Here is a 26,798-nt window from a genome sequence, read left to right as displayed (position 1 = left end):
CTTCTGTGGCCACATGGCCCTGGCTGAGGGAGCCCAGAGCACCCCAAGGGCAGAGGGTGCAGATGCAGGATGAGAGTGCAGCCAGCACGGGGGAGTGATGGTCAGAGGTGGCAGGGACATGTCCCAGGCACAGCTCCACCAGTGTCCCTCCTGCTGCTGCCGGTGCCCGGCTGAGCGACCCCTTGCACGTAGAGCCACGCCAAGCCTTTCAGAGAATCCCAGAGTTTCCTCCAACTGCACCCCAGGGCTTTTTATTTACCTTTACTACACATTAAAGAATTAGAGCCGCCTTTTAATGGATTTCCTGATGTGTGGTGCTTTGTCTGATCTTGTCAAATCTGATGATTTGTTATAAATTTATCCCAACCTCTCCCAAAGAAAAACAACCAGCTATTAATACCACACACGTGAAACATGGATAATGCTCAGTGTTTCAGCCATTAAAAAAAAGAGTATATTATACTGTCAGTGAAACTTATATCCTCATCTTTATTAACTATAGTGGTTTATTCTGACTTCATCTGCTTGTTAATTAAGCAGAAGTTTGCTTTGCATATCAATTTTTAATACCCCTTTTTTACAGCTAAGTGAGAGTTGCAGCAGCCAGCTTGTTCAATTAAAAGCAGCTCTGACCTAGTTCCATGCAAAATCAATAGAAAGCCTGAAAGTCTCACAAACTATCTAACATTTAGGGAAGACGTGGCTGAACTGCTTCTTGGTGTTCATGGAGCACATTTCTGTGAGCAGTCTATGGCCTTTTTTTGTTTTATACAGTGAAATTTATTGGGGATCACATTGGCCTGCTACGGACAGCCAAGGGAGGGAAAGAGGGATTGCTGAGGAAAATGCATTTAGCTGATTTTCTGTGGCTGTCCCAAAGCTGCTAAGTGTGCAATCCTGGTTAATAAAACAAGAGAGGAAAATAAAAAGCCACAATACAGCTAACTGAAGACTAATAAAAGGGATAGATTATAGCAAAATATTTACACCATAGATTTATCAACCAAGGCTTTAGAAAAAAGAATTCAATGAAAATTATGGAAGTTATGATCTGGTTGAAAAAATGGAATAGATTTCTTTAACTTTCAATAAATTTCAGCTGCTGGCATTAATCCCTTAAAAGACAAATTTTTAAAAACTCACCAATGTAAGACATATTCAACATTATTTGATGTCCTATGGTAAGAAGAAAAGTCCTCTTGTATATTGATTGAAATAATGGAAAACCTGTTTTTACTCATAAATAAGGAGAGACATTTTTGATCCCTGGAAGTGTTCAAAAAATGTGTGGATATGGCACTTGAGGACATGATTTAATGTTGAACATGGTGGTGCTGCTGGGCTGACAGTTGAAAATAATGATCTTAGAGGTCTGTTCCACCCTTAATTCTATGATTCTATGATTAATCCAAGATGATGATATTTTGGCATATATTACAGGAGTGATGACAATCACCTGTTTCCAACAGGGCCATCATTATTTCTTAATTATTCACTCTGTTCTTGATCTTTCAAGTTCCCATGTTCTGCTGCAAATCACATCACAGCCCCATCATCTGACTGAAGAGGCCACATCTGGAAGATATGCACTTTACAGATGTACAGCTAAAGTAAATAATAGCAGTGTCCTGGGACTTTCTACATTATATCAAATGGCTGTCTATTAACAAGTTTTCTACTTAATTTAGACTAGTCACAATTATATAACTAAGCAGAACACTTTATTATCTGACATTCACTGCATTTTTCTTTTTTTATCATTTTCCTTTCAGACCTTGAAATACTGGAAATTGGTGACTTGCATTCAGAAAAACCTTAACAGAAGCCTCTGGTGCCTTGTTGGGCAAAAACCTAATTACAGCAAGTCAAAGGGAATTCTGTTATTAACTTCAACAGAGCAAAGGTTTTCCTTCCAGCAGTTCTTAGCTGGGGCTAGCCAGTCATGCTGATTCATATGAATGTATGGAATAACTGATGATGGGGTACTGCACACATTTCTCTTCCAAAGCTTGCGCACCCAGATCTGCTGATAATCCAGGCTGTGCTTTCAATTAAAAAAATAAATGTGTACAGATACATTTCATACCCATAGGTGGGTATCAACAAGGTCTATGACTCTTAGCAACAGATAGGATCTAAGCAGGAGAAGGAAGAAGCCTAGACTGAGAAGTCTGAGTGTAGCAGGCTTGTGAAACTTGGGTTTCACTGCCATTAGCCTTGGACTAATTAGCATTATGCATTGGACATAAGCACAGACTGCTATGCCCACCCTAAATTCTATAATGAACAAAGAAGACACTGTTAATGAAACCTGTAATGAAACTGTGGAAGTCAGTCTCTATAAAGGTGGCCCAACTCTTACCAGGCATTTGATTTGAAGAGATGGTACTTACTCTTACTTAAAGGTTTTCCTTCTCACACTCATTAATTTCACCTCTCACTCATTCTGCTATTCAGGCCCTTAAAATACACCTTTGATATTTGCATGAAGGCACAATGGTTTGATGGGTCCTGCACACACTCTAGCACAGTATGGCAAGAAATCATAAGACAAGAGTGAGCCAAAAGAGCTGAAGTATAGAGACATTTCAAGAAAAATGTTTTTGTAGAAAGTTCATGACCTTATGTTTCAAAGCTTCACTTCAAAAACATCAATCTTTCATGGAAGTCCTGACTATATTAAACTTGTCAACACTCTTTTGTCAAGTTTTCTGCTGAAAAACAGCCTTTGAACTCTTTCAGGAGTTTGAATGCAAGGTTTTTCCATTTTTTGAACACTTTCTTCTAAAGAGCATGTTTATCCAGATTCAGTAGTAAATTTTAGTCAGAAAATGAAGATATAGTAAAGGATACAGATTGTGGAAAGTGGGGACAGAAACCTCCCTTTAGATTGTGCACATAAAAATATCAAAGCTGAAGAGAAAATGAATTATTTCTTGTCTATTTTGTCTGTGCTTTAACTAGCTGTATGAAAAACATTTTTATTAATGCATTTTATTTTGTTGGCTTCATTAATGAATTAGAAAATTTGCCTTTCATTATTAGAACATGAATGACAATTGCACAGCTCTCCTTTTATCCAGTATGTTCCAGGGAATCCTGACACTTCCTGGACACTGACCTCATCTGAATTTTGTTTTTACAGAGCCAGGCACAAGCAACTAATGTTGCTGTGCAGCCTCTGTGCCTAGCTCTAGGTCAGGATCCCAAGAAATTTTTGCTCTGCAAGTAAATGCTCAAGATTTCTCCCTGATACATGATGAAACCTTTATGTCATCTGGATTTCTCTGCATTTTAACAGAATTAATTATTTTAGGCCCTCCCCACTTTTTAATTAGCGGTTTCATTTTGTGAACTGTTTTTATTCTTGCTAGAAAAGTAACTATGAAGCCATGCCAGCACAGACTTCCGATATTGAGGAAATAAGTAGAATTGCAGATGGTCTTGTAACAGCTCTGGATGATGTCTGTACTTGCAAGGCCTTACTATTATTGTCTTCACAAGTGTGCAGAGCAGCTACTGTGGCTGGCACAAGATTCTGTCTGTGTTACAGCACATCCAAACTACATACAAATTACACAAACATTGCTGGAGCAGTAAATTAGCTACAGATTTCCTCGAAGAAGGTACTTTTTGAGTCATGAATTCAAATTCACACACAAAAATAAAGTAATTGCCATCTTCAGTAAAATTAAACACACAGCTTCTCTCTTTCAGATGATTAGTTACAAGAACAATGGTTTTCCTTACTCATTCTTAAATGCCAGATAAAGTGCTAATTGCATGTTACTGTTTCAACAATAAAATAATTATTAGGGATGGATAATTGTTCAGAGGAGTGAAAGGAATGTGAACCTTCACATCAAATTGAATGTAAAGGAACCTGATTTTTTAACATGCATGATTATCCTCACAGTTATTTCTTCAGTGTTCCTGTACTTTCCACCTTATGTATAGCTAGCATGTTTGTACACCCCAGAAATTTCAGTTTGATACTTGAAAAATTTACACACATAACCTAAAAAAACTATTTCTAACACTTTGATCTCTCTTATTACTGATACAGCCTTGGAAGGTTCAGAGAAAAGTTCAGGGGAAGCACATCTACTTTTCCTTCATTAAGAGCCCAAGACTCTTTATCAGAATATTTAATGAAAGCAGACGAGGAAATGGCATCAGACTGGACCGGGGAACTTCAGGTTGGACATCAGGAAGAACTCCTTCACTGAAATTCTCTCTCTTCACTGAGAGAGTTGTCAAGCATTGGAACAGACTGCCCAGAGACATGACAGACTCACCACCCTTGGAACAGCTCAGGAAATGGCAGTCTATGGTTTGTTTGGCAAGGTGGTGTTTGGTCTAAGGTTGAACTTGAAGGTCTTTTCCAGCCTTAGTGATTCTATGGATACATTAGATAATACACGGACAAAAATGTGCAGCATATCATCTCTTCATTCACTACTCAGCATTTATATTCACTGCAACATTCTGGAAGCCAAAGTACAGAGTGGTTTTACAAGAAACAGCAATCTAGGACAAAGAGAGGACCCTCTTGTTGCAATTTATTATGGGATCCCCTGAAGTACATCTTCAGGGACCTTTGGATTGGGTCTTTAATGATGAGGTTTAAAAAATGAGCTTGTGCAGGCAGGAACCAAATCAGTAGTGCCAAAAAAAGTGTGTCCTTTAAAAATGGCTATATAAACCACTCAGCCCAAGATATTGCCAGGGTTTGTTACACAGATCAGTAAGGTAAAAGCATTTTAAGAAATAGAAAGAGGAGAAATAGCAGTCTGAGATACTGGATGTTGGAAGTGAGGGAATAAACCTTGTTCCTGCCTTTACTCCCCATAAAGTTCCCACCATCTTCTCTTAAATCACTGAAGTATCATGTAAGAAGAGAAAAGACATTTAATTAAACCCTTTCCTTTGTAAAGATGCAATAACAGCAGTTCAAGAAATCATTGCATCTGCTTTCAGATCATAAGCTGGTGTGCAAAAGTGTTTAGTTTAACAGTGACCTCAAGCCACTCCTCTAGCTATGATGTAGATTTTCTAGTTACTGAAGAAAAAACCACAAGTTTCTGCTTTTTTCTCTCATGATTAATTTTGAGGAAACTGCTATGATCTCCTCTGTTTGAAACTTGTGCAGTATTTCACCATCCTAAAGTTCACAGTCCTTGGTTTGGTGGTGGTGGCATGGTCTGGGAGGTTTTGATTACTTTTCCTAAACAACACTGGGGTCTCCTTCCCTGAGATTTGGTTTAAGCAAAGAGACTTAAATACTATCTCTGTAAACTTACCTGTGGAAAGTGTCAAATGGAGTTCCAAGTGCTTTATGGACACTGTGCTTGACAATAAACACAGACCTACCTTCCTGCTAATAATCTCTAGTTCTACTTTTAGGACTTGACAAACAAAAATGCACTTTAATCCTATTGCAAAGAAAATTTGACTCTTAATTCAGAAAATGATGCATTTCCAGGTCCAGTGCTTGGTTACAAAGAGAAGTTCTGAAAGAGCTGGCAGCTTGTGCTCTGAAGCCACTGGCACTGCCAGCCCAGCCAGCTTCATCCGATGTGTCTGCGCCAACTTCCTGAGCGGAGGAAACATAAATAACCCTGCACCATTCAATTAAATCAAAGTACTTCCATTCCTGTCCTCCTTTTATCCTTAGCTCCTTCACAATAGGACCTGATACCCTACACTGACACCACATCCCCTGAAAAAACCACAGTGGGAAATTTGAATAGAATGTATTTAGCAGTTTTGTTGGGGCCAATATATGCTTATGGAAAACATCACCCGATTAAGTATTTCTTGCCATTAAGATTGAGCACCCATAAGTTGGTCATAAATTGTGTGGTCCTGCTTGAAACAGAAAGGCAATAAACTTTCCAATCCAGCATCCTGCTGTATCACTGCACCATTTTGAATACAAGCTGTTCTAGTCACAAAGGACACATTTATTTTCTTGAAGCCAGAGACACAGATGGTATAAACTGGAGTACCTCTCCTGATTTCAAATAAAAAGCGGTGATTTATAAGTGCTGAGGATTTGGTCTAAAGGTCAAGATATTTCTCTGGCTTAGAAAGCTCTGTTCAGGGGAGTGGGGAAAATCAATGGCACTTAAAACTGAGAACCTATTATCATTATCCATGTCCTTAAGTGAAGCACATGTTCCTTTGCTTATTTCCAATATTGTGAATTGGGTGCCAGTAAGTGAATTTAAGGCATTTTTCACCCCCTATTTTTAACAACTTTCTTACGCCTTACTGTACATTAAACCTAAACCTAAAGAGAATGTCTTTTTCATATCTTTACCTGAAACCATTTTTACTTGAAATATAGCAGAGAGAGAATAGCTTTATCTCTTTTTTTTTTACCCCTTACAAGTTTATTTCTTCTTCAGAAAAATAAATTTTATCAAGCAGTCAAGTAATATAAACAGAAGGAATAAATAAATCTGTATACATCAATCAGAGAGAGCAGCTGTTTCCAGAAAAACCTATGCAATTATTTATGAAATTATGTCTTCTTGAATGCTTCTGCATACCCTCAGAATCCCAGGAGGGCCTGATTTCCTGATGAGCCTAAATTGCTGAATTAGAAGAGGAGACAATGCCATGGTACCAATTAGCAAAAGTATTGCATGTCGTCTCAAAATGCTTGTTTTCTGTTTTAGTAACTACATCTAACAAAGACATTCCTTCATCCTAAGCATGGAGGAACACCCCACCATCAATGACCTGAATGACTAAATGCCCTTAAAATGACCATACTCACTTTTGTGTCAAAGCAGCAAGACAATAAACACACAGCATGCATTTCAATCAAGGAACAGGTGTCCATTGATTTATCCATTGGAAACAAGTTCTCAAACCTGACATTACCCGTGCTGCTGGGAAAGAATGGAATTACTGTCCTGCAATACAAAATGGGGCAGTGATGGTGGAGCTGTGGCATGGAATTATTATGCTGGGATGTGCAAGGTGCCACAGGGCTGCTGTGGGTGCTTCCACACATTTATCCTTTGTACCTTTGCTTTGCAGCTCACTGCTTCCCCTTCAGACTAAACAAACCCATATTAAATGATGTTTTCCTGCCTTTTGTGGGCTTAGCTGAAAGACCTTACTGACACTTCATGATTTTTCTTTCCAATTATTGTCTGTGATTGCTAACTGTGGAATGGCAGCTTCAACAAGAGTCTCTAGCTGGCTGGATTAGCTGATTAAACTGAAAATACTTAGTCCAGTGCACACCTTCCTTTGCTAGGGATCTGAGGACTACTGTGGAAGGACAACAGCAGGCATGGCTGAAGCAGTGCTCAGGACCACTGAATTGCAACACAAATCTTGTTTTTTTCCCCAGAAATTTGGCTCCTGAAGGATGCTGACCACCTCTGGACCCCACTGTGTACACTTCAGGCATTTTCAGTGCTGTCCCACAACATGTCATAGCCCCCAACAGATCTGTCCCTTAGGGGAGGACAGAGCTGTAGAGAACCAAGTGACCTTGGCACCTTTGTGGGTGCAGGTGTCCACAGCTCTTGCCCTGAATTTTCACTCACAAGCATCTGCAGAAAGTCTTTCTGATGCTGCTAGTCCTTGTCCTGCTGATATCTTGGCAGGTCAGAATAGATGTAGCAACTTAGCCCTCTTGGGGCTTGGCTAAATGGAATTAACTGTGATAAAATCATACATTTCTAGGGGTGGACGAGTGTCACTCTCTTCAGGGCTGGTGTTCTCTTTACCTTTTCCTCTGGCACTTTCCTCTGCTCCCACTAAGTGTTTGCCTTCAGACCTACTTTCAGGACTGTCAAATGAGATGTGACTGTTTTGATCACCTCATTTAATCCCACACATATCATGGCTCATCAGACTACAAAAGCTTACTATTAGGGAAATGGATGCCTCTCCAGTGATGGAGAAATCAGTACACCTCTGTCTCAAAGTTATTCAGGAATAACTGAAAAGCTGTAGCTGTCTCATTAGACTGAATGTAACATTCATACTGCATAGAATCAATTGTTAAAATGCAAGAAAAGGGACAGAGAATTAGGCTGACATCCCTTTAGATAAAAGTATGGAAAATAAATTAACCTGGAGGTTAGAAATGAGGTAGGCATTCAAATGGAATCTCTAATGCTGACTCAGCTGTGCAGTAGTTGAGCAATGGATGTAATGAAATATCTATAATGGTTTTTATGGCCAGCCTCATCTTGCAGGCAAGATTTTCCTCTTCAGGAGAACAGAGGCTGAGCAGGTATACAAATGAGAAGGTATTCACACAATGTCATCCCAATCCCACCCTCCTTAGGCCAACATTTCTCATCCTAACTCTGTTAGAAATGCATCAACTGAAATCCTGGGCCCCTCATTCCGGACTTAATGCATGAAGATAGAGGTTAAATGGGCCCACGTCGGGTGAGTTTTCACTTGATGCATCTCCCAAACTCTGTTCTCCATCACACTGTTCTATCTAACAAGGAGCCCAAAACTGACTGAGAAACACAGAATCACCTGGATTAGAAGGGACCTTAAAGGGACCATCTAATTTCAACCTCCCCATCACAGGCAGGGGTGACATTCACTAGATCAGGCTGCTCAGGGCCCCATCCAATCTGTGCTTGGACACTGCCAGGGATGAGACAACCAATACTTCTGTGGGATTTCTAGCTTCCTGGAAAGCAGCAGCATTAAAAAAAAAAAATAATAAAAAAAAAATTCTACTCTAAGTCTCAGCTGCCTGAAATCAGCCTAAACTCCTTTGTAACAACTGATCTACTTCAGCATCCCTCCTCTCCTCTCACTATTTGGTATGTTTAGATTCTTAATTCAGTAGCAGCCAGGAAGAGGAAATGTTAATAATTATCTCAATTTTCAATCACTATAACTGATTTTTCAAAGCACGTTCACAAATTTCCTCCCTTTATGTGACTAAAAGCTGAAGAGTGAAACTCCGTGTAGGCAAACACCAGAGCAGCTCTGAAGCCCTGCAGAGCACCTCAGGAAAACAAAAACCTGAGCTGTTGTGCATCACTTGTTCTGATCTCACACCTTGTGCTCATCCAGAGTCAGAGCACACAGCTGAGGTCACTGCTCTCTTGTGCAGTTCATTAGGGTGAATGTTTGCAATAATTGCTCCAAACTGGCATGAAGCTCCCAGGATAATGTGAGGAAACAGAAGCCTTAACGAATGGAAACAATCAATATACAGAAAGAAAGGCTGACCCTGACAAGGATTTACAGGACCATCTCACAAAGAAAGCTTTGGAGCCATGCACAGCCTGAAAGCCAACACGGTGCAGATGCACAGCAGCCTCTGTTCTGCTCTGTAGGATGTGGGGATGCCTTCAGGCACATGACTCCAGTGCTAGTTCCTCATGGAGTACAGAGTGTTTCTATGGTGCAGAAGTGACAGAGGCTCCAGAAAAGCTTCAGACCATTCCCTTCCTCTCCCTCCATAAATCCCCTTGACTAAAGGACATGGCTAACACAGACAGTGCGCACAGTGATGACAGTGGGACTGTGCAGTTCCACACAGCTGGATCGAGTGGCCATACTTCAACACCTTCCAGCTGCTTCACAAAAAGGCACAGTGCAGCAGCCCAAGGACACCTGGCAGTGTTGGTACCCTTTAAATAGTTTCCCTCTACTCTCTGAGAACTGACATTTTATTTCACAGGGGTCTGCCAATTGCTAAGGCACACTGCCATGTTAGGCAACAAAAATGCAGAAAGGATTAAGGAACAGTCAGTGACAATTAATACTTATCTTTTCCACTCTTTCACATTCTTCATGTTCTACACCTTTCTTCAGTTTTCTGTAGTGTTGTCTCCATCTTTCTTTTTTTTTTTTTTTCATAATGTTCCACCAATTTTTTTTTTAATTTCTGATTTGGCATTACAATTTGTCTTTGTTATTTTCTCCCCACTTCCAGAATTGTCTGTATAATATATTTAAGATGTTAAAAGCATACGAAAGAGTTTTTAAAAAACAGAACAATAAGTGAGCTGCTTATAAAATCCAGATTGGCACATCACAACTGCAGCCAGTGGATGCTGAGTGTGTTCATCAATGTTTGGAGCTTCAGTGGATGCTCATATCCTCAGAAAATGTGGCCCTGAGGTGACAGACTCCTCACCACCACTGATTTACCCCAATTTCTCAATAACACAAGTGAACCCTAAAGAAATTAAATGGAGAAGAATACAAATGAAAAAAAAAAACAAAACCAGAAAAGTGAAGAAAATAATAAAGAAAAGTTAAAAGGGCAACCTTACTTGTATACTAAAGCTTTTGACTGGAAATAATTTTTGTGCAGTCCCACCTCCTCAAGAAAAAAACCCAACCCAACAAAACAAAAAAAAAAATACCCACTCAAAAATTACACAAATTAAAAGCCAGCAAATACATTTGGAGTTTGCACTTGGATGCTGAATTTCCACAGTCAGTTTGTTCTAACCATAAAGATGAGATAATTATATCTGTAATTGCTGAAGTATTTTCCAAATAGACTCAGCTGAACATAAAATTTAGTATTGTGCTTTTTTTGAGACTAGCATATGGTAGTGAGAACTTCAGACAAGTCACAGGAGGCAGAGTCTTGGAGAGTTCAATGAGAAAGTTGCTTGAGATGTGGTCAGAATAATTTAATATTTTAGAAGCAAATATTCTTAATTTCCTAGCATGACTTTTTAAGAGTCATATATCTTCTTTTATTATCCTCTAGATGATGGAAATCTTTCTGTATGCTGAGAACGAATTACCTTGACAGGGCAGTCCCAGTTAGTCCCACCCTGCATTTGCTCTCCCACTGCTTCAAACACACGGAGCCACACCAGCACGGTGTGGGTGCCTCAGGCTTCCAGAGTGATTTGCAAGATCAAGGTTTCTTTAACATCTCAGATGAATAGCCCAGCCTCCCCTGTCTAACACCATGTAAATCATGACATGTAAATGCAGCAGTCTGGTCAAATGCCACGTTCAAATCTCCCAATTTAGATTCTTTATGGTGGATCATTTCAATGTAGAATTGAAAGACATAAAATGCCAGACCTGTATGTATTTTCTATAAATCTTGGAGTGTCTTTTCTACCTCTGCAATATCTGAGCACAAACCTGATTCTTGCTCAGGGCAGTAATCCCAGAGGATTAAGTCATACTGTAAATACCAGACAAATTACAATCGGATTAGATGGGCAGTCTGTTCATTTACTCAACACAGCTGCACTCCAGAGTCTTTTCACCACTGGTGCCTACAACATGAATATTTTTTTTCTTAAATAAATGAACATAATTTCAATTTCATATGTGGAGAACATGTATGAAACAGCAGCACTGACATGCTGAAACTTCCCAGGACTTGCAATATTCATGGCAGGAATTTCTCCAGGTTCCAAACTTGCTTACACTGATGAGCGTACAAACCTCACTGGGTAGAACTGGTGTAGCATGGGATTTACAGAAGCTTTCCGCTCACTTATGAATAAGAAGAATATTTAATAATGTTCAGTATTACCTGCCAAAATCTCCCTAGCACTTCACTGAAATTCTTTATAAATGTCACATCACATCCCTCATAATTGTTCCCAATTATAAGAATCATCTTGCCTTTTAGATACAAACTTGCATCCATCCAGCACACAAATCTGGTGTTACTGTTGCTTTACTACTGTAGTTAATTAATGAAACCCTACTGAATCATGGAGCTGAGATTTCCATGAAACAGAGTTAATGACTACAGGCCATGAAAATACCAACAGCAAATTTAGCAAACTGCTGCACCAACTAGAATTCTCAGCATTTTGCTAACTCTTTTCTCACCTTCCCCTTCTGATTGCAGAGTCATTACTCCTGATGTGCACAGAGATAAATAATACTGAGGCTAGAGAGGTGGAGCCAATGGGTCAGGAGGGATAGTTGCAGGCCAGCCTAACCCATTGCCACCAAGCTTCTCCATTCTCACACAAAGGCATGTCCTTGCTCAGCTGCAGAGGTGTGAGGCAGAAAACTCTGTCCATGGAAACCCAGAGAGGGTGTCCTGCTGAGCACCCCGAGCATGCCCCAAAGTGCTGTGACCACACTGAGATGAGTGACATAACAGAGTGGCACAAACACAACCAGAAACACAGTGTGGAATTCAGTTCCCTTCCATAGTGATAAAGTAGCTGGGAAAGCAGAACACTTTTATCAGGTATAAACCAGCGCAGTTTATCATACCATACTGAATATGTTAGAGCTGTCAATAGCCATAATATAGTACCTACACAAACATGAGATCAGCTGCTCTCCAAAGACAGCTTTTTCATTAGGCAGGTGTCAACAATTCAAAGTCATAAACAGATTTTACTGAAGTGGAGGAGAAAGCATCCCAAGTCTGCTTTGCACTGAGACAGGAGGTGTTAGAACGGCCATCCACTGCAGGACACCCACTGAACAGGAACATTTTTGAAACAGAAATACTGGTGCCAGGCTCTGCTTTCACACATGTGACTCCTCTTAATTTCAAAAGGAGTTTCCATATTTCACTAGCTCAGAAGTACATGGTGTACATAGTGTAAAACTGAATGCATATGGAACATTGATTTTATGACACAGCATATGATAAGTCAATATTGGTTTAAGGTTTTCCTGTACAGCCTCCTTCTGTGCATTTCTTCCTGTGTGGGTTCATAGGTTATGTGCATTATAGGTTATGTTGGTTTTCAGATCAATTCACAGCACAAGCTTCCAAAGACTCACAGCCATCCAGCTGAAAGATATTCCATGGCACAGCATGGGAGGAGAGGAATGGTTTACACAGAATCACAGAATTGTTTAGGCTGGAAAAGCCCTCCAAGATCATCAGCCTTAACCTTTGCCCCAGGTTTAACCAAGGTTAAGCTGGTACCTCTGGTTGCCATCATATTTTCCAGGATTTCTGGCCAAGTTAAGGGAAATCAGTGGATCTTTGCAAACAGCTCTCAACAGTTACTGTTTGTTATTTTGCTACAAGCTGTTTACTTTCTTAGCATCCATCAGGAAAGGAAAGATGTGACAAGGTGGGAAGATCCCAACTGATATGGAACCTTTTCAGCTGTGGAAAAATTAGTGAAAACTGACTCTTTTTGCAAGACCAAGCCATGAATTGTACTTCTAAGTGCAGTATGCATGCTTAAAAACCTTAGAAGTATAACAATATCAAGACTAAATAACTTTTAGCAATAATAATTTTTCTTTTCATAAAATAAAATTTCTATAAGGAATTCAGAATTCTGAGTTATTTAAATTTTGCAAGCATTTGTTTAGTAAAGTAGCAATTATTTTATAAAGTAGCAGTTATTATTATACAAAGATGAGGAAAAATTATATCAAGGACTTACTTTCTGCAGGTTCCTTAGATCTTCTGCCACTGGAGGATTTCCTCAGGAGACTTCGTCCTGAGGTGAAGAGGCTGGTTAGCTCCTCCAGAGGACTGGTGGGTGTCCGAGAACGGGAACTGCTCTGAGATGATGACCCGTAGGTGCTGACCGAGACACTGACCATCTTTCCTCCTTCTTGCAATGTGTTTCTGGCTGTAGAATGAGGCACTGATGGAGAGCTTCTTGAGAGACTTCCTGAATGTACAGAGTCATAAGGTGGAGGTCTTTTGAGGCTTAAGGGGGTAAGAGACCTACCCATACTGACAGGAGAAGGTGAGGCGGAGTGACTTTTAGGATAACCGTGTGGAGACTGCGTTCTGTATAAAGTAGAAGGGTGAGGAGGTGAGGAGGTGTGCCCAGGGGTGCTAGTTCCATGAGATACTGTCTGGTCTTTCTCCAGTTTTTGATGGCCTGGTGTGTGAGGTGGCAGTGAAGACGGAGAAGCTCCAGCTTGCTGTTTGATGTAAGACACATTTTCTAAGACGGGAAGTTTTGTGACCTCCAGTGGAGTTAGAGGAGACTCATCGGAATTTGGGGAACACTGCACTGGCGCTGGTGGGAACACCAGCAGTGGAGGTCTGTGAGAAAGCAGGTTTGGAAATGGCGGGGGTATGTCACAAAGCAAGCCCTTGGGAGTAGATGGCACTGAAGACTTGGTGAAATCTAGGTCAGGCACTGTGGGAGTAGCACACTGAGAAGAACAAGTGTGATGGTCATATTCACATTGACATTTTGAATCTTGGCCTACGTCATCAAATATAGGGTATTTCATCTCCTCATAGACTGCTTCGCTTTGGTCATCCTCATCTTTTTTGAAGTCTCTGAGAATATTCCCAACCATTTCAATATAAACAGGCTCTTCTTCCTCTGTGTCTGGAGCAGGACTGCTGACCTGCGAGAGCGAGGCATCCCTAGTGAGGGTTGTCTTCATAGGGCCATGCTTTTTGATATACGTTTCATCAAAAGATGTGCTTAGCTGAGTGTTCGGGTTTCGTTTCGGCTTAGGAGGTGGAATCTTCTTTGTGTACTCATCACTGTGAGGTCTTGGTTTGGCTGACACTGACAACAGAACAGAACAAACTGGTCAGAATCCTGTAACATACTTAGTCAACCATAGGGTCTCTGTTAGAGTGTAATAATTCTGAAATGGATTTCCTGCGACCAGCTTGTTGCTGGTTTTCTCTGTTTTTTTCATCAATAGAACACTATAAAAATAACACTCAATTCAAAACACTCCTAGACTTCCCTCAGAATGCTCTGACACTCCAGGATTAAGTAACTAGTGAGCACTTCCCTTCCTCCGAGACATCTGTTCTTTCCCAAACTCTTTGGGACAGGGGACTTTCCATTTTTAAATATATGCTTTTCAAATATCACTGTGGGATTTTAAAGACCCAGAGTTGCCAATGACATAACACTAAATATCAAAATTAACTCCTTTTAGCTCCAAGAGAACAGTTAAGATCCTGGACAGTCATACTGGAATGACAGTGAGGTAACTGCAGTGACAAAGTGATGAATCAAGACCTTTTTATTTATAGTGACTTCTTGCATAAAGCACAGATATTGTCTCAGCATTATCTGAGAAGGAAACTACTCATACATAAACTGTAAAATCTGCTGTTGAGATAATCCTAGTGATTTATCTGGACTCTATTCTATTGTTAGAATCTCATGAATCTCTTTGTGAGATTTCTGTGAAGTCAAGGAACAACAAAGTATCTTAGAGATTGGGATCCTTTCCACACCGGTTACTTATAGAAACCTTGTCTTTGAAATTATAAATCAAAACATTGTGATTAAATTCATTTGAAATGAGAGGTCAAGGGTTTCTTGGAAATTATCATTTATGAATTAAACAATAAAGAAACTCATGCAAATTGCATTTTGTTCACTTTGCATAGAGAGCTAATAAAACATCTCATTAAATGGTAGGGTTAATAAAATGCCTCATTAAATATTTAAGTGAAGTCAGTTTTTATCCTAAGCAAGACTCAACAAACCTGTTCAGAAACAAAATTTATCACATGTACTAAACCTAGCTTGTATTTCTAGAAGGTAATTGATACCTCATTGGTAAATCCCCCAGTTCAAACAAACACACAGAACTAAACTAGCGGCCAGGTTAGAACGGTGGCTTTCCTGCCTTTCCAAATTTTGTTGCTCCTTTTAATTCACTACTGCATATCTGCCAGTTTGAACTCAATGCTCAGAGAAATTTCCAGACACCTTCTGCTGACCCATCAGCAAACAGCCAGCAAATGCCTGATGCTAACCCAGGCAGGCAACACTCAGGGAGTTGAAACCCCTCTTTTAGAAAGAGCCATAAAGATATTCCTAAAGCCAGCAGTGAGATAGTGCTCTGCCAGCTCAAAGATAGCATTTTGAGTCTGGGAGGATGCTGGCTCAGAGCTGGAAGACACCTACATTAAAGCACCTTACTAACGTGGTTTGGTCACTATCACAGGAGGATCCAAACAGTGTTATCACTTTCTCACACTCGTGCTTTGATCTGCTAAATAACTTCTGCTCAATTCCCACAAGGTGTAGCAGTAAAGGCATTTGATAAACAAGTTTTGTTCAGGAATAAGGAGCTGTGAATGTGTACACATACAAAGTAATGAGACTACTCTTTGTAAGCAGCCTTTGTTTTAGCTTAACACATAACTAAGGTACAACAAAGCAAAAAGCAAAAGAAATCCTGCAAGAATTAAAAGGAAAAAATACTCAAAAAATTATATTATACTTTCATGATGGTTCCAATTAATGTGTTCCACTTTGCAGCAGGCTAGGGACATGCAAAAGCTACCACAGATAAGAGTGTTTGGTAGCTTGATAGTTTTTCACTATGTGGATATATCCTAATGCATTTTAAATTTGTCTTTTTAATTAACCCAAATTAATTTTCTTGAATGTATTAGGCTAGACTTTTGGGAATAAGATGTAGGCTACCAGAATCATTTGGGCTTTGCAGAAAATATTACTTGTGATGTATTTCACAATACTAGCAGATTTTTCTTGCCTGCTTCCAGCTAAATCACTATTTCATTTCTGTTTAGTGTCTTATTTGTATATTATGTTTTCATATATTCTACTAGCATAAACTTGATCTCAGTCCTCTCTCCAACTTCTGTTAATCTGATTTACAACCCTGTCAAAAGCAATCTTATTCAGATTGCTGTCATTAAAATGAAGAGACAGTCAATGAAACTGGCACAAACTGCCTGATCATTTGTGAACATGTTGTACATGACCTGAACTCTACTTTAGCTACATCTGAAAATCCTGTATTTTGTAAACACAGGCTTCTCACAGTCTTCAGTTCCCTGTGCATCACGCTGCCATCACTAATGGACACCTGAGAAAGGAACATTTCCTGCTCCTCTGCTTCCACAGATCCCTGTTCCCAGTGCTGCCTTTTACATCTTCTGTGCCACAAGTGTCACGCTGAGAATGTGCTCTGTCTTACAGCCACAACGCCACGCTTTGATGTCTTTATCAGGATGGGTATTAATGATGGACAAAATAATCAAAAGCTGAGTTACTCTTGTGCTGTGGCCAATCAAGGCTAATGTTAACTGATATTTTTTTCTAAAACCAGCCAAAAGTGGTCAAAAGTACTGTGCTTTTAAATTGTTAGAAAAAGCATATTTTCCTCTTCCCTCATTACATTTTCACAATTTTTATCCCACTGAAGAGGTTCTGCTACATGGTCTAAACCCATCCTTGGGTGTTGGAGCTCCCATATCCAACATTCACAGGTTATTACATTACAAATCAGGAAATGAGAAATGTCAAGGAACAACGATTGACATTTTGCCATCTAGTCTTGTATTTTTGCATGGGTTGAAATTAAGTACCACAATGACACACAGAGCCTCATCTGCCATTGCATGATATGTAGCATTAGCCTAGAATATATTGGTGACATTATCAAACAAAAGGTCAAATGACCCAGTTTTTCTGTATGAGACAGGGTAAAACATGACAAGGTGATTTACTTTCCATTTGCTACTTAAAGCATTTTTCCTTTGCTGTAGTTTATTTTACTAAACCATCTCTTTCCAGGAGATGGTGTGCTACTGAGATCTTTTTCCCTTCATGACAAATTGGATTTTGAACTAAATTGTTTAAATATTTTGCAAACCTTGAAAAGTACCTCCAATATGCTACACAGAGCATGAACATTGGCTGCTATAGGACTCCCTAGAGAAAATACACAGGTAAATGGATAGAACTAATAACAAAGAAAGCTTTTTACCATTACTAGGAACAGAGGAACTGTTCATACCCACTAGAAACTCCCTCAGCTCCAGGAGGATTTTCAGGAGGCAAACTGAATTATTTTTAAGAAGGCTATGGTGCAAGACACTTAGATTTGATTAACAACAGTTTCTACTCTTAAACACAGCTCCCTGGCAAGGGCTGAACTCTACAGCACACCTGTTAATGGAATATGCATCATGAACTACTGCTCCAGCACAGAACAACAGAGAAAAGTAACAGGAATCCTGCAGCTAAACAGACCTGTGCAAGGCTAATGAAAGGAGCAGGGAGTATTTGTGCAGTTCCTGTGTTACCAACATTTGGCAGGGATAGATGTGCATGAATGCAGAAGCCCTGGCAAGATCCCACACCCAATGAAAGGAAATTATTTGGCAATCTCCAGAGAGAAACAGGCAAGATTGCTTAAAGTATTTGACATTTATCAGGCAGAAAAAACATTCAGTGCCCGCTGGGAACATAAACTTCTATGAAGAGCAAACCACACTGGCATATTGGTGATACACATATTGCCATGTTGTCTGCCCTAAACATGGAGTAATTAAGTGCTTTTCAACATGAATTACTACGTCCTTGATGAAACTGTTGCCTGTAACTTGTGTTGAGACTCTGCCACTTGTATACATCAGAGCACAAGAGTCCTGATCCAAAGCTAAGTGGAAGAAATGAAAGTGAGAATTGGTTCTTTCCCCACCAGGTGCAGCTTTCCTCAAACATCAATTGCAAAGTTCACCACAAAGCTCTTGTGAGTGCTTCTATTGCAGACACACACAATCACAAGAGCACCAGGCCTGTGAGGAGTTTGTGCACTTGGGAGGTGCTCAGGGGATGATGCTCAGCACCTCCTCCATGGTCCTGTCCTTTCAGGTGCTGCCCCAGCAGTGGGAGCTCTGAATGCTGTGCCAGCACTTCCTTGTTTGCATCAGAACCACCCAAGCTACCACAGCTGATAGTCTGGAGACACAAGGATCCTTGCAGACAAAAGTGAACTCCCCAGAGCTCCCACTGCTTGGGCAGGAAGTCTTCATGTTTAGCAGGGCAATCCTTCCAAGCAGCGATCGGGCTCAAACTAAGGGAAACAAGAGATGCAGCTCTAATAACTCCAGGTCTCATCTCAAACCAAGAAGCACAGTGCTTAAAATAGCCTCATGGAAGCCCTACTGAATAAGGAGAATATGACATTTTTGAAATGAGATATTTGTAGTACAAAGGTTATGCATAGCTTTCAGACATGCCCAGACAATCTCCCTTTCATAGTTAATTTTGGAAATAGAGAATGCTTCTGGTATTCTTCTGAAGTATTTTTTAATTCTTTAAGGAGAGACTGAAGTATGAAAATATGTTGTTAGATTGTTGTTTATTATTTGCTCACTGTATAAGGAATGAGTGAAAACATCTAAAAATTAAAATTAATTTTTCTATTTTATATTATCCTTTGGGTATTTTCCAGCTTTTGCATTCCACAGACCAATCCAGTGAATTGTTCTGTTCACTGTAACAAACAGAATAAAACCACACATAGGAAAACTGTTCGCTTTCAATTTCTATAGGAGTCTATAAATTCAATGAAGGAATTATTTAGGGACTAATTTTTTTTTAAAATTATTGAAAATGTGACTTTAAATGCAGAAGGAATTAATCTTCTTGTGTTTTGGTGAGTAACTCTATCAAAAAGAGTGAAAGGAAATATAATTTCTTTAATTAAACCCTGAATGTACTGGATACTGAATCACAGATGCACAGATTCTGATTTACATCACATAATTCTAAAGAGAACATCCAGCTTTAGGGCAGTACAGAGCCTACAGATATATGTGCAAGTTCAAGACAATGAACAAGCAGTTCATTAATGCCAGCAGGGTTACTTGCACAGGATCTTAAGTGCATTTGTGCACCAGTGCTTATATTGGGTTAGATTTCATTATCTCTGTAGATGAAGTTTGAATAGTCTTAGTGAAACTGATTTTTAAAAGGCACAGTCATCTGAACTGTGCAAAAGATTGGCACTCAGGAGACCTGAGTTTAATTCATCTCTTTTCATAGGCCACAGGGCCTCACCTATCATTTTACTTCCTAATGCCACCTTTTAATGTTTCTCTTCTGCCATGTTAGGCTCTAAGGTATTTAACACAAGAGTCTTATTTTAATTTATTTATTTCTATCCAAACTTGCACAGGGCTTCCTATCATAGGAAAGCAACAGTAGAAAACAACAAAAAAAATTAAATGTAGTTATTGGAGACATGCAGTGTTGAACATGCATCTTTTCTTCTCCAAGAAATATCTGAAGGCAAAAGTTCCTATACCATGAACAGCCATAAAATATAGACACATAAAGATGCATCTTAGCAAGCAATTATTGAAACATCATCAATAGTTTGAAGTAACATCAGAGAATGTATTTCTCTCAAGAAAAAAATCTGGCCCTCAAAATAACATTGTCCCAATGGACACAAGGCCTTTCCCTGCAGGTTACCTCCTCCTTTCCTAAAAGATGCTCTAAAAGGAGGGAAGCACATGGCAGGAATAAAAGGACCATCTGATTAATTCAAACAGGCAATTCAAACTGTGGTTTCAGCACAATGGTTTCAAGCAGTACATATTTCTTCCCCCTCCTGAATCTATTAGCTCTTAGCGGAAATTATTTGGGCATTTAAAGAGGACAAAACTATACAGAAAATGAAAGGACTAAAAGTCAGTGTCATAAAATAATACTGACGTGCTACTTGTATGTCTCAAGGCTATGATTAAAGATACTTCCTCAAAAGTATCCAGGTCCCTTTATTTTGGCTATGATTTCTTTTGGCTTTTAAGGTGATTGATTTCTGCTCTAATTCAAAGTGGTGGAGAGCTTGTGGCTCTGGGATTGATACTCCAGAATTAAACATCAGTGCAGCAGAGAGCAGAACCAGGGCCTGCAGTTAAATCCAGCTCTGCATTGCTCCAGCAGCCCAAGCACTGCAGCTGACTGGACAGCCACTGTCCCGTGGCTGGAGATTCTGCTCCCAGGTTCAGGGCTGTGTATCTGGGCCACAAAACTGAACTCCCAGCCCCAACACCACAGCCCTTTACACCCTGCATAAGCCAAGGTTGCCACAACTTCCTGGGGCTCACAAAAGCCAGCCTGGGACACCAGTGCTTTGCTGCCAGAGCCTCCTGCCAGCACAGCAGGGGCTGACAAGGGCAGCCCCAAAGGTCCCAGGATATGTCAAAACCTCTGTAGTATCAGCATGGTGCAGAGAGTCCCCAGCCAAATTGCCATATTCCAGAACACACTGACTCCCAGGTTTTCTTCTCCACAGCCCTCACTTCTTTATTTCCACCTGGCCAATTACCCTTTCCTACAGTGCAAAGGTCTCCAAAAACTTACAAAACATTACAAAATGAATGTCTCCTCCTGAATGCCCAGCCTTGTGCTCTCCTATAATTTGAACTTCACATCCTTGTCTTTTTAAAGAATGAGTAATTGACATCCCTGATTTTTCCAGATAGCACTGAGTAGGCAAAGGGAAAAAAAAAAAAAAAAAAAAAAAAAGAAAAAGGTATTTGGGAAATAATTACAAATTATTTGAAATCAAGCTGTTGTGTACTATTCACTGAGGCTAAAAGTTATTGTCAGTTGGCACAGGCCTGGTAAGGCAAGAAAAAGCAAGACTGGATAATTAAGGAAAGAATAGTCAATTTCAATCATCCTCCTTTTACAGGAAAACTGATATGCTGAGTGCAAATGCAGGCAAATGAAAATCTCACAGTAACTTCTTTTAGGTTATTTGCTGGGTAGCCATCAAGAAAAAATATTCTTGAAGGAATATGACCATACAAAAGGGGCCAGATCTCTGGCATTACATGGGTTTAAGTTAGAGATGTTCCAGTGGAAGAGGCTCTGAGGACAGAGAGGTGGGAGGATTACTGGGGAAAGATCCTTATGCTGCCCACACATGTAATGAGTATTTTCGAAGTTCTGGTTCATTCTGAAGTCTGCAATATGCAAAACAGGTTTTGCAACCAGTTTTACAGTGACAATAAAAATTTCTGTAGCTCTATATACTCTGAAGGAATTCTAGAGAAAGGCAATTGCTATGGAAATTTCTCTATCACAAGCATCATTAGTGAAGAATGTGCAAACAGAATTACTGAATCATGCATGAAGACAAATTAATTTACAAAGTCTATGTGCTTGTTTGTTGTGCTGTCTCTCATGCAGGAACCTATGAAGAGCTGGAGTATTGAGGGGTTAAGCTTTTTCACAGCAGAGTACAGTAAAACAGGCACAGAGCAGAAACATCAGTAAAGCCCTTCTAGTTTATAGCACCATTTATGGAGTCTTGACATTGTGAAAATGAAACCTGAAGAGTTTGCTGGTTTACTGTGAATTAGCTGCTAGTGCTCTATTTTAGCTCCCCACAAACTGACTGCACTTCACATGCAGAACAATGGGTGACACCAGCCTTCCCCACCCCCCAAAATCAGCATTTTTGTTGCGGTGCAGTTCTCATGGAGCTGTCACTCTGCAGCTTCCCTATCACACAGAAGATGGTGATGCTCTGAGTTTCTACAGGCTGTGCCATGGGATGGCTGCAAGTGCAGCAGCATTTCTGTTGGCCTGTAGAAAGAAAAGATCTCTCCTCTGTCCAGAAAAGGAAGCTTCTGGTGGTGTGTGAAGAGCTAAGTCCCATCAAGACATGCCTTAGACACCTACATCACATGAGCTTGGTGTGTAGGGGACACCACAAGAGCAGTGAGCCTTTGAGGGCTGAGCTGCTTCCTCCTGTTCCTGCTGCCCAAGGCACTGAAGGCCTCGGTGGTATCATCTGTCCATGCTCCTGTAAACAGAGGCAGGCTCCAGTCTCAATGCAGCTCCTGCCTTCACAGGAACAACACTGCTATCGATTACTGCCTCTGGCAGCCCAGGGCAACAATGTGGGAAATCATTTGCTGAACTTGCCTGAACTTCTTGGAGAAGGTACAGCACACAGGCTCTCTGACCCAGTGCTCACAGAGACACTGAATGAAACAAATCTCTGCAAGACTTCCTGCCTCTGGGGGATTTCTAAAACCAGGACATGCAACCAAAGAGTGGACACCAACATTGTTTACTGGAGAAATGGTAAAGAAGGAAATCAAGCTCGAGCAAGAGCAAATGCTAAATGAAACAGTAAGTTAAACTCACCTACTTTATTTATCTAGAAAAATAGTCTGGGTTTGCTCGCTTGATTTGTTGCTTTGGTTCACAAACAACCAGACTAGAACACTGGCAATTACTATATGCAAAGACTTGAATAATTTATCCAGAGATATGAGACTCCTCATTTTTCAGATCCACAGCAATGCCTATCTTCTATTTACAGCTAACATAAGTAGGTCAAATGCATTATTTGCTTATATAAGTAACAATCTGTTTGTCGAGCTTCTAAAATAATTGCAGCCTATTAAATCAAACTAGCAGGCCTACCAAGGTGGTATTGTGCAGAATACTGAGCTCGTGGGGACTTCAACATGGGCTGTGCTGTGTCCAGCTGTTCCACAGGCACGGCAGCCCCACAGAGGCTCCTGCGCTTCCTTGGTGCCTCCACCAGCGACAAGGAACCAACAGATTTGAGCAACCCCCTCTACCCCAGAAGTTCAGTGGGCTCTGTACATTCCTGAGGCATTTGTACAAAGCTGCCACTGACTGACAGGTCCAGCAGGTCCTTCCGCCACCACTGAGCTCGCATTTCAAAACAAAGCACAAAGTCCATGGCCAGGGTCAGATGAGTCACCACAGCAGGAGCATCAGAAAGCAAATGAGCCACAATCAGCAAGGGTTCAGTGAAAGGGGCACTCTTTCCTTTACCAAAAGGCCATAGCGTGACCCTGAAGAAGCAGTTCCTGTAAGTTGTCACTGAACATTTTTGGGTGAATATGATGACAGCTGAAGTGGACAGAACACTGCCAGAGCAGCTCACAGGCAGGCAGCAGTGCCTGGAAATGTAACAGCAACAGCACTATGGTCAGAGGCTGAGTGGTATGAAATACTCACTGTAATCAGCTTTAGGAAAAATGCCTTCCATCTCCATAGGGGTGACTCCTGTCTACTCAACTCTAAATAAAATACTGACAAAATTACAGACGGGCCACACTTCATCAGCTGCCTCACACTCAGAGCTCCTCTGTGAGCCTGGCATCTATCATTTCATCCTGCATTTATTTGCAGATACTGTAGTGAAACTAATAGAGCCAGTAATAGTGTTGATCTACAAGGGTCAAGCAGCTGTGCCTAATCCCCATAAATTCTGGTATGACTGCAGTGGACAGTGCCATTTTGACAGTGTTTTGTGCAGTTTCAAACAAGCTTTAGGAGAAGCATCTCCTGTTTCAAAAGTCAGGCTTGACCTCATTGTTCCACCCTAGAAGCAAGATGGAGGATGAAAAGGCAAAGATGGAGCAGAAAAAGGAAGAGGAAAGCAGAGATTATTGTTATAACTTAGTGTTTAATTTTGTTGCTTTTCAGAAGTGAATCTCTGCAGGAATTCATCCCCACGAAGGCACAGTCTATGGCAGAGCACAGCTCAGAGCAGCCTGAGCTCTGTGGGGTTGTTACCCACACGTCTTAGGATTGTCTGTTCTGTAAACCCATGGCATTCAAAATTTCAGAGCTGCACCATAATGGCAGCTCAGATTTTGCCATCCTTATTCACACTCTGCAGTATCAGTGATACCAATATGAAGCTGAGAAATGGAACTTGAGCAGTTCCAACACTGAGTGGTTGCTTGAAGTCTCAGCTTCCACAGCGACTGCTCTGAGCTCACAAATGAAACCCTGCTAGGTGTGTGGAATTTCACATTAGCAAGGAAAGTGTTTTTCACATATTCCCTTCTCCATTCAAATAAGCCTTTTTCTATAGTGCTGCTCACAAAAGCAGTGTCCAATCAGCTCAATGTAAGCAGAAACATTCTTATCATAAGCTGATTGCAAATTACCTCACTAAACAAAGCTTTTGTCACTATCTCTAGAGGAAAGGAGGAATCTATGACACTGAGGGACAAGTGAAATGCTCAAGGTCATCTGAGTCAGTGACTGTACCTCCATTTACACCCCTGGGAGACAACGCTTAGCATTATTTTAGAGAAGTCTCCATTTGGCATAACACTTACTGACATGCAAGCACACATTTGCAGAGCTGGGATCATATGGAAGTGAGTCACTACAGATACTTGGCCACACCACCAGTAAAAATTATTTCACCTCTAACCAAAAATAACAAATTCAGACTCATAGAACATTTTGAGTTTTCATGCCTTTGCTTGCAAACACTCATAATTAAGAAAATCAGTAGACATGTTATCAAGCTTTTGCATCCACACTACTCCTAAAGCTTCAAGTTTGTGCTTGGCACACTTTGGTATGTTCTCTTTTTGGTTGTGGATTTTTAAAAATTTTAATCAAAAGGTTACTTAATGTTTTATTCATCAAAATTCAAATATTAAGGGACTTCCATTGTCGTAAACAAAACCCTAACCCCATTGAAACTGAGACTTCTGGCATCATCCCAGTGATTCTAAGGCAAGGTTTAATAGCCAGTCCATCCTTTGGTATTTTACCAAGAGGAAAGAGGAGAGAGCTCCATTTGCAGCATCCATGGAGGGGAGAATGTCAGCAATCTCCTTAATCCCACAAAGCACCATTAGGGCCAACCACCCAAGATAATACTGCTGTTTTTTCCAGGCATGTTTATGCTCAGAGTCCTGTACTTGTAGTATTGGTTTTACCACTAAGCATAAGGGGAGCTATAATTCTTCAATCATTACATGCAAGAGGGCTGTGAATTTGAAGGTGTAGTATTATATACGATTATCTCAGAGAAATTATGGGAGCCATGGCAAATATTATACCACTGTACTGGAAATGGACATTAAGCCCTTGCTGATGTAAAGGACATCATCCTCCAGCTTTTTACTGTCCACTTCTAAGCCTTTCCCCACCCTGAAATAGCAGCTGGTACAAACCACATCAGACTTTGGAGTATGTGCTTCTCATTTGACATGCCAGGGGTTTAAAGTTATGGCCACTAAAATCAGCACCAAAATTATGAGTGCATTGTTTTATATTTTCCCCTCTTGCATCCGTGAAAAGCCCAGGCTGGTACACTGTGACCTCCAGGCAAGCTGATGGCACTGGAGAAGGAAGCTGTGCTCTGTGGAGCTGTCAGTGTCAGCACATTACCCCAGCACAGCAGTGTTTGCACACGGATGGACGGAAAAGCACGAAGTGCCAAGCACAGTTGCAGCATGTCAGGCTTATGTTGCCTGATGTCATCCAGCATTAAGCCAAGTGGAAAGGATGAAAGCAGCAAACCAGTGCACCAACCAAGACTACTATATTGAGTCATTAGAAAGAAACTACCAATGACACAGAGGCTGGCCATGGCAGGATCTCACCTGGAGCTAGACTTGAATCTCTTGGGATGTGATTCTGTAAGCACTGTGCATCCCCAGAAAAGCCAATGTGAGTACAGGGGGCACAAAATGTTTTGAGAGCTCAGTCATGCTTCAGTCCATGAGGATTTGTCTCATTTGGTTGTTAAAGTGAGAAGAGAATTAGGATACTACTTAAAAATAAGGTAAGACAAAGAGGTGGAAATCTAATGCACTGCTGTATTACAAGAAGTGCAGCTGTTTTGTGGGCTTTTTTTCTTCCAAATAAATTTTGCCAGACATCTCTTATTACAGACCAGATCTGAGAGTAAATAGGGGCTTTAGGATTTCAGTCTGATCTCTCAAGCCCTTACTCATTTGTCCACAATGCCTTAAACAGAAAAGCATGCCAAAGACAGTATGTAAAACAGAAGTGTAGTAGGAGTATTCTCAGATTGTTATTTTTGCAGTTTCAGAGGCATTTCGTTTTACTTAACAATTTGTGATGTGCTGTCAAAATAAGGCAAGAGAATTAACCTGGATTTCTCCTCCCCTCCTCTCCTGGCCTTGACTTCAGAGCCATTCAGTGAAGCAAAATAATGCAAGAATCTAGTATTTCATAGTATTTCAGTTCATAATATTTCAGTATTATGGTCCCCTGAGGTATAAACAAAACAAAAAATGAAATAAAGTCACAAATATGATGACTTACTGC

General features: G+C 40.5%; 1 protein-coding gene across 4 annotated transcripts in view; it reads right to left on the bottom strand.

Annotated features, from left to right (window-relative positions):
• The window catches only part of NYAP2 (neuronal tyrosine-phosphorylated phosphoinositide-3-kinase adaptor 2), a 138,318-nt gene that overhangs the window by 41,918 nt on the left and 69,602 nt on the right, over nt 1-26,798 (bottom strand). For all 4 annotated transcript variants that reach the window (XM_015638146.2, XM_033516734.1, XM_015638143.1 and 1 more), the window contains one exon: nt 13,368-14,465. In XM_015638146.2, coding sequence (XP_015493632.1) covers nt 13,368-14,465 — 1,098 coding nt within the window. The remainder of the gene's footprint in view (nt 1-13,367; nt 14,466-26,798) is intronic.

Source organism: Parus major, chromosome 9, assembly GCF_001522545.3.
Source record: "Parus major isolate Abel chromosome 9, Parus_major1.1, whole genome shotgun sequence".
In the NCBI taxonomy this organism is placed as follows: domain Eukaryota; kingdom Metazoa; phylum Chordata; class Aves; order Passeriformes; family Paridae; genus Parus; species Parus major.
This window is presented reverse-complemented; position numbering and strand designations above follow the sequence as displayed.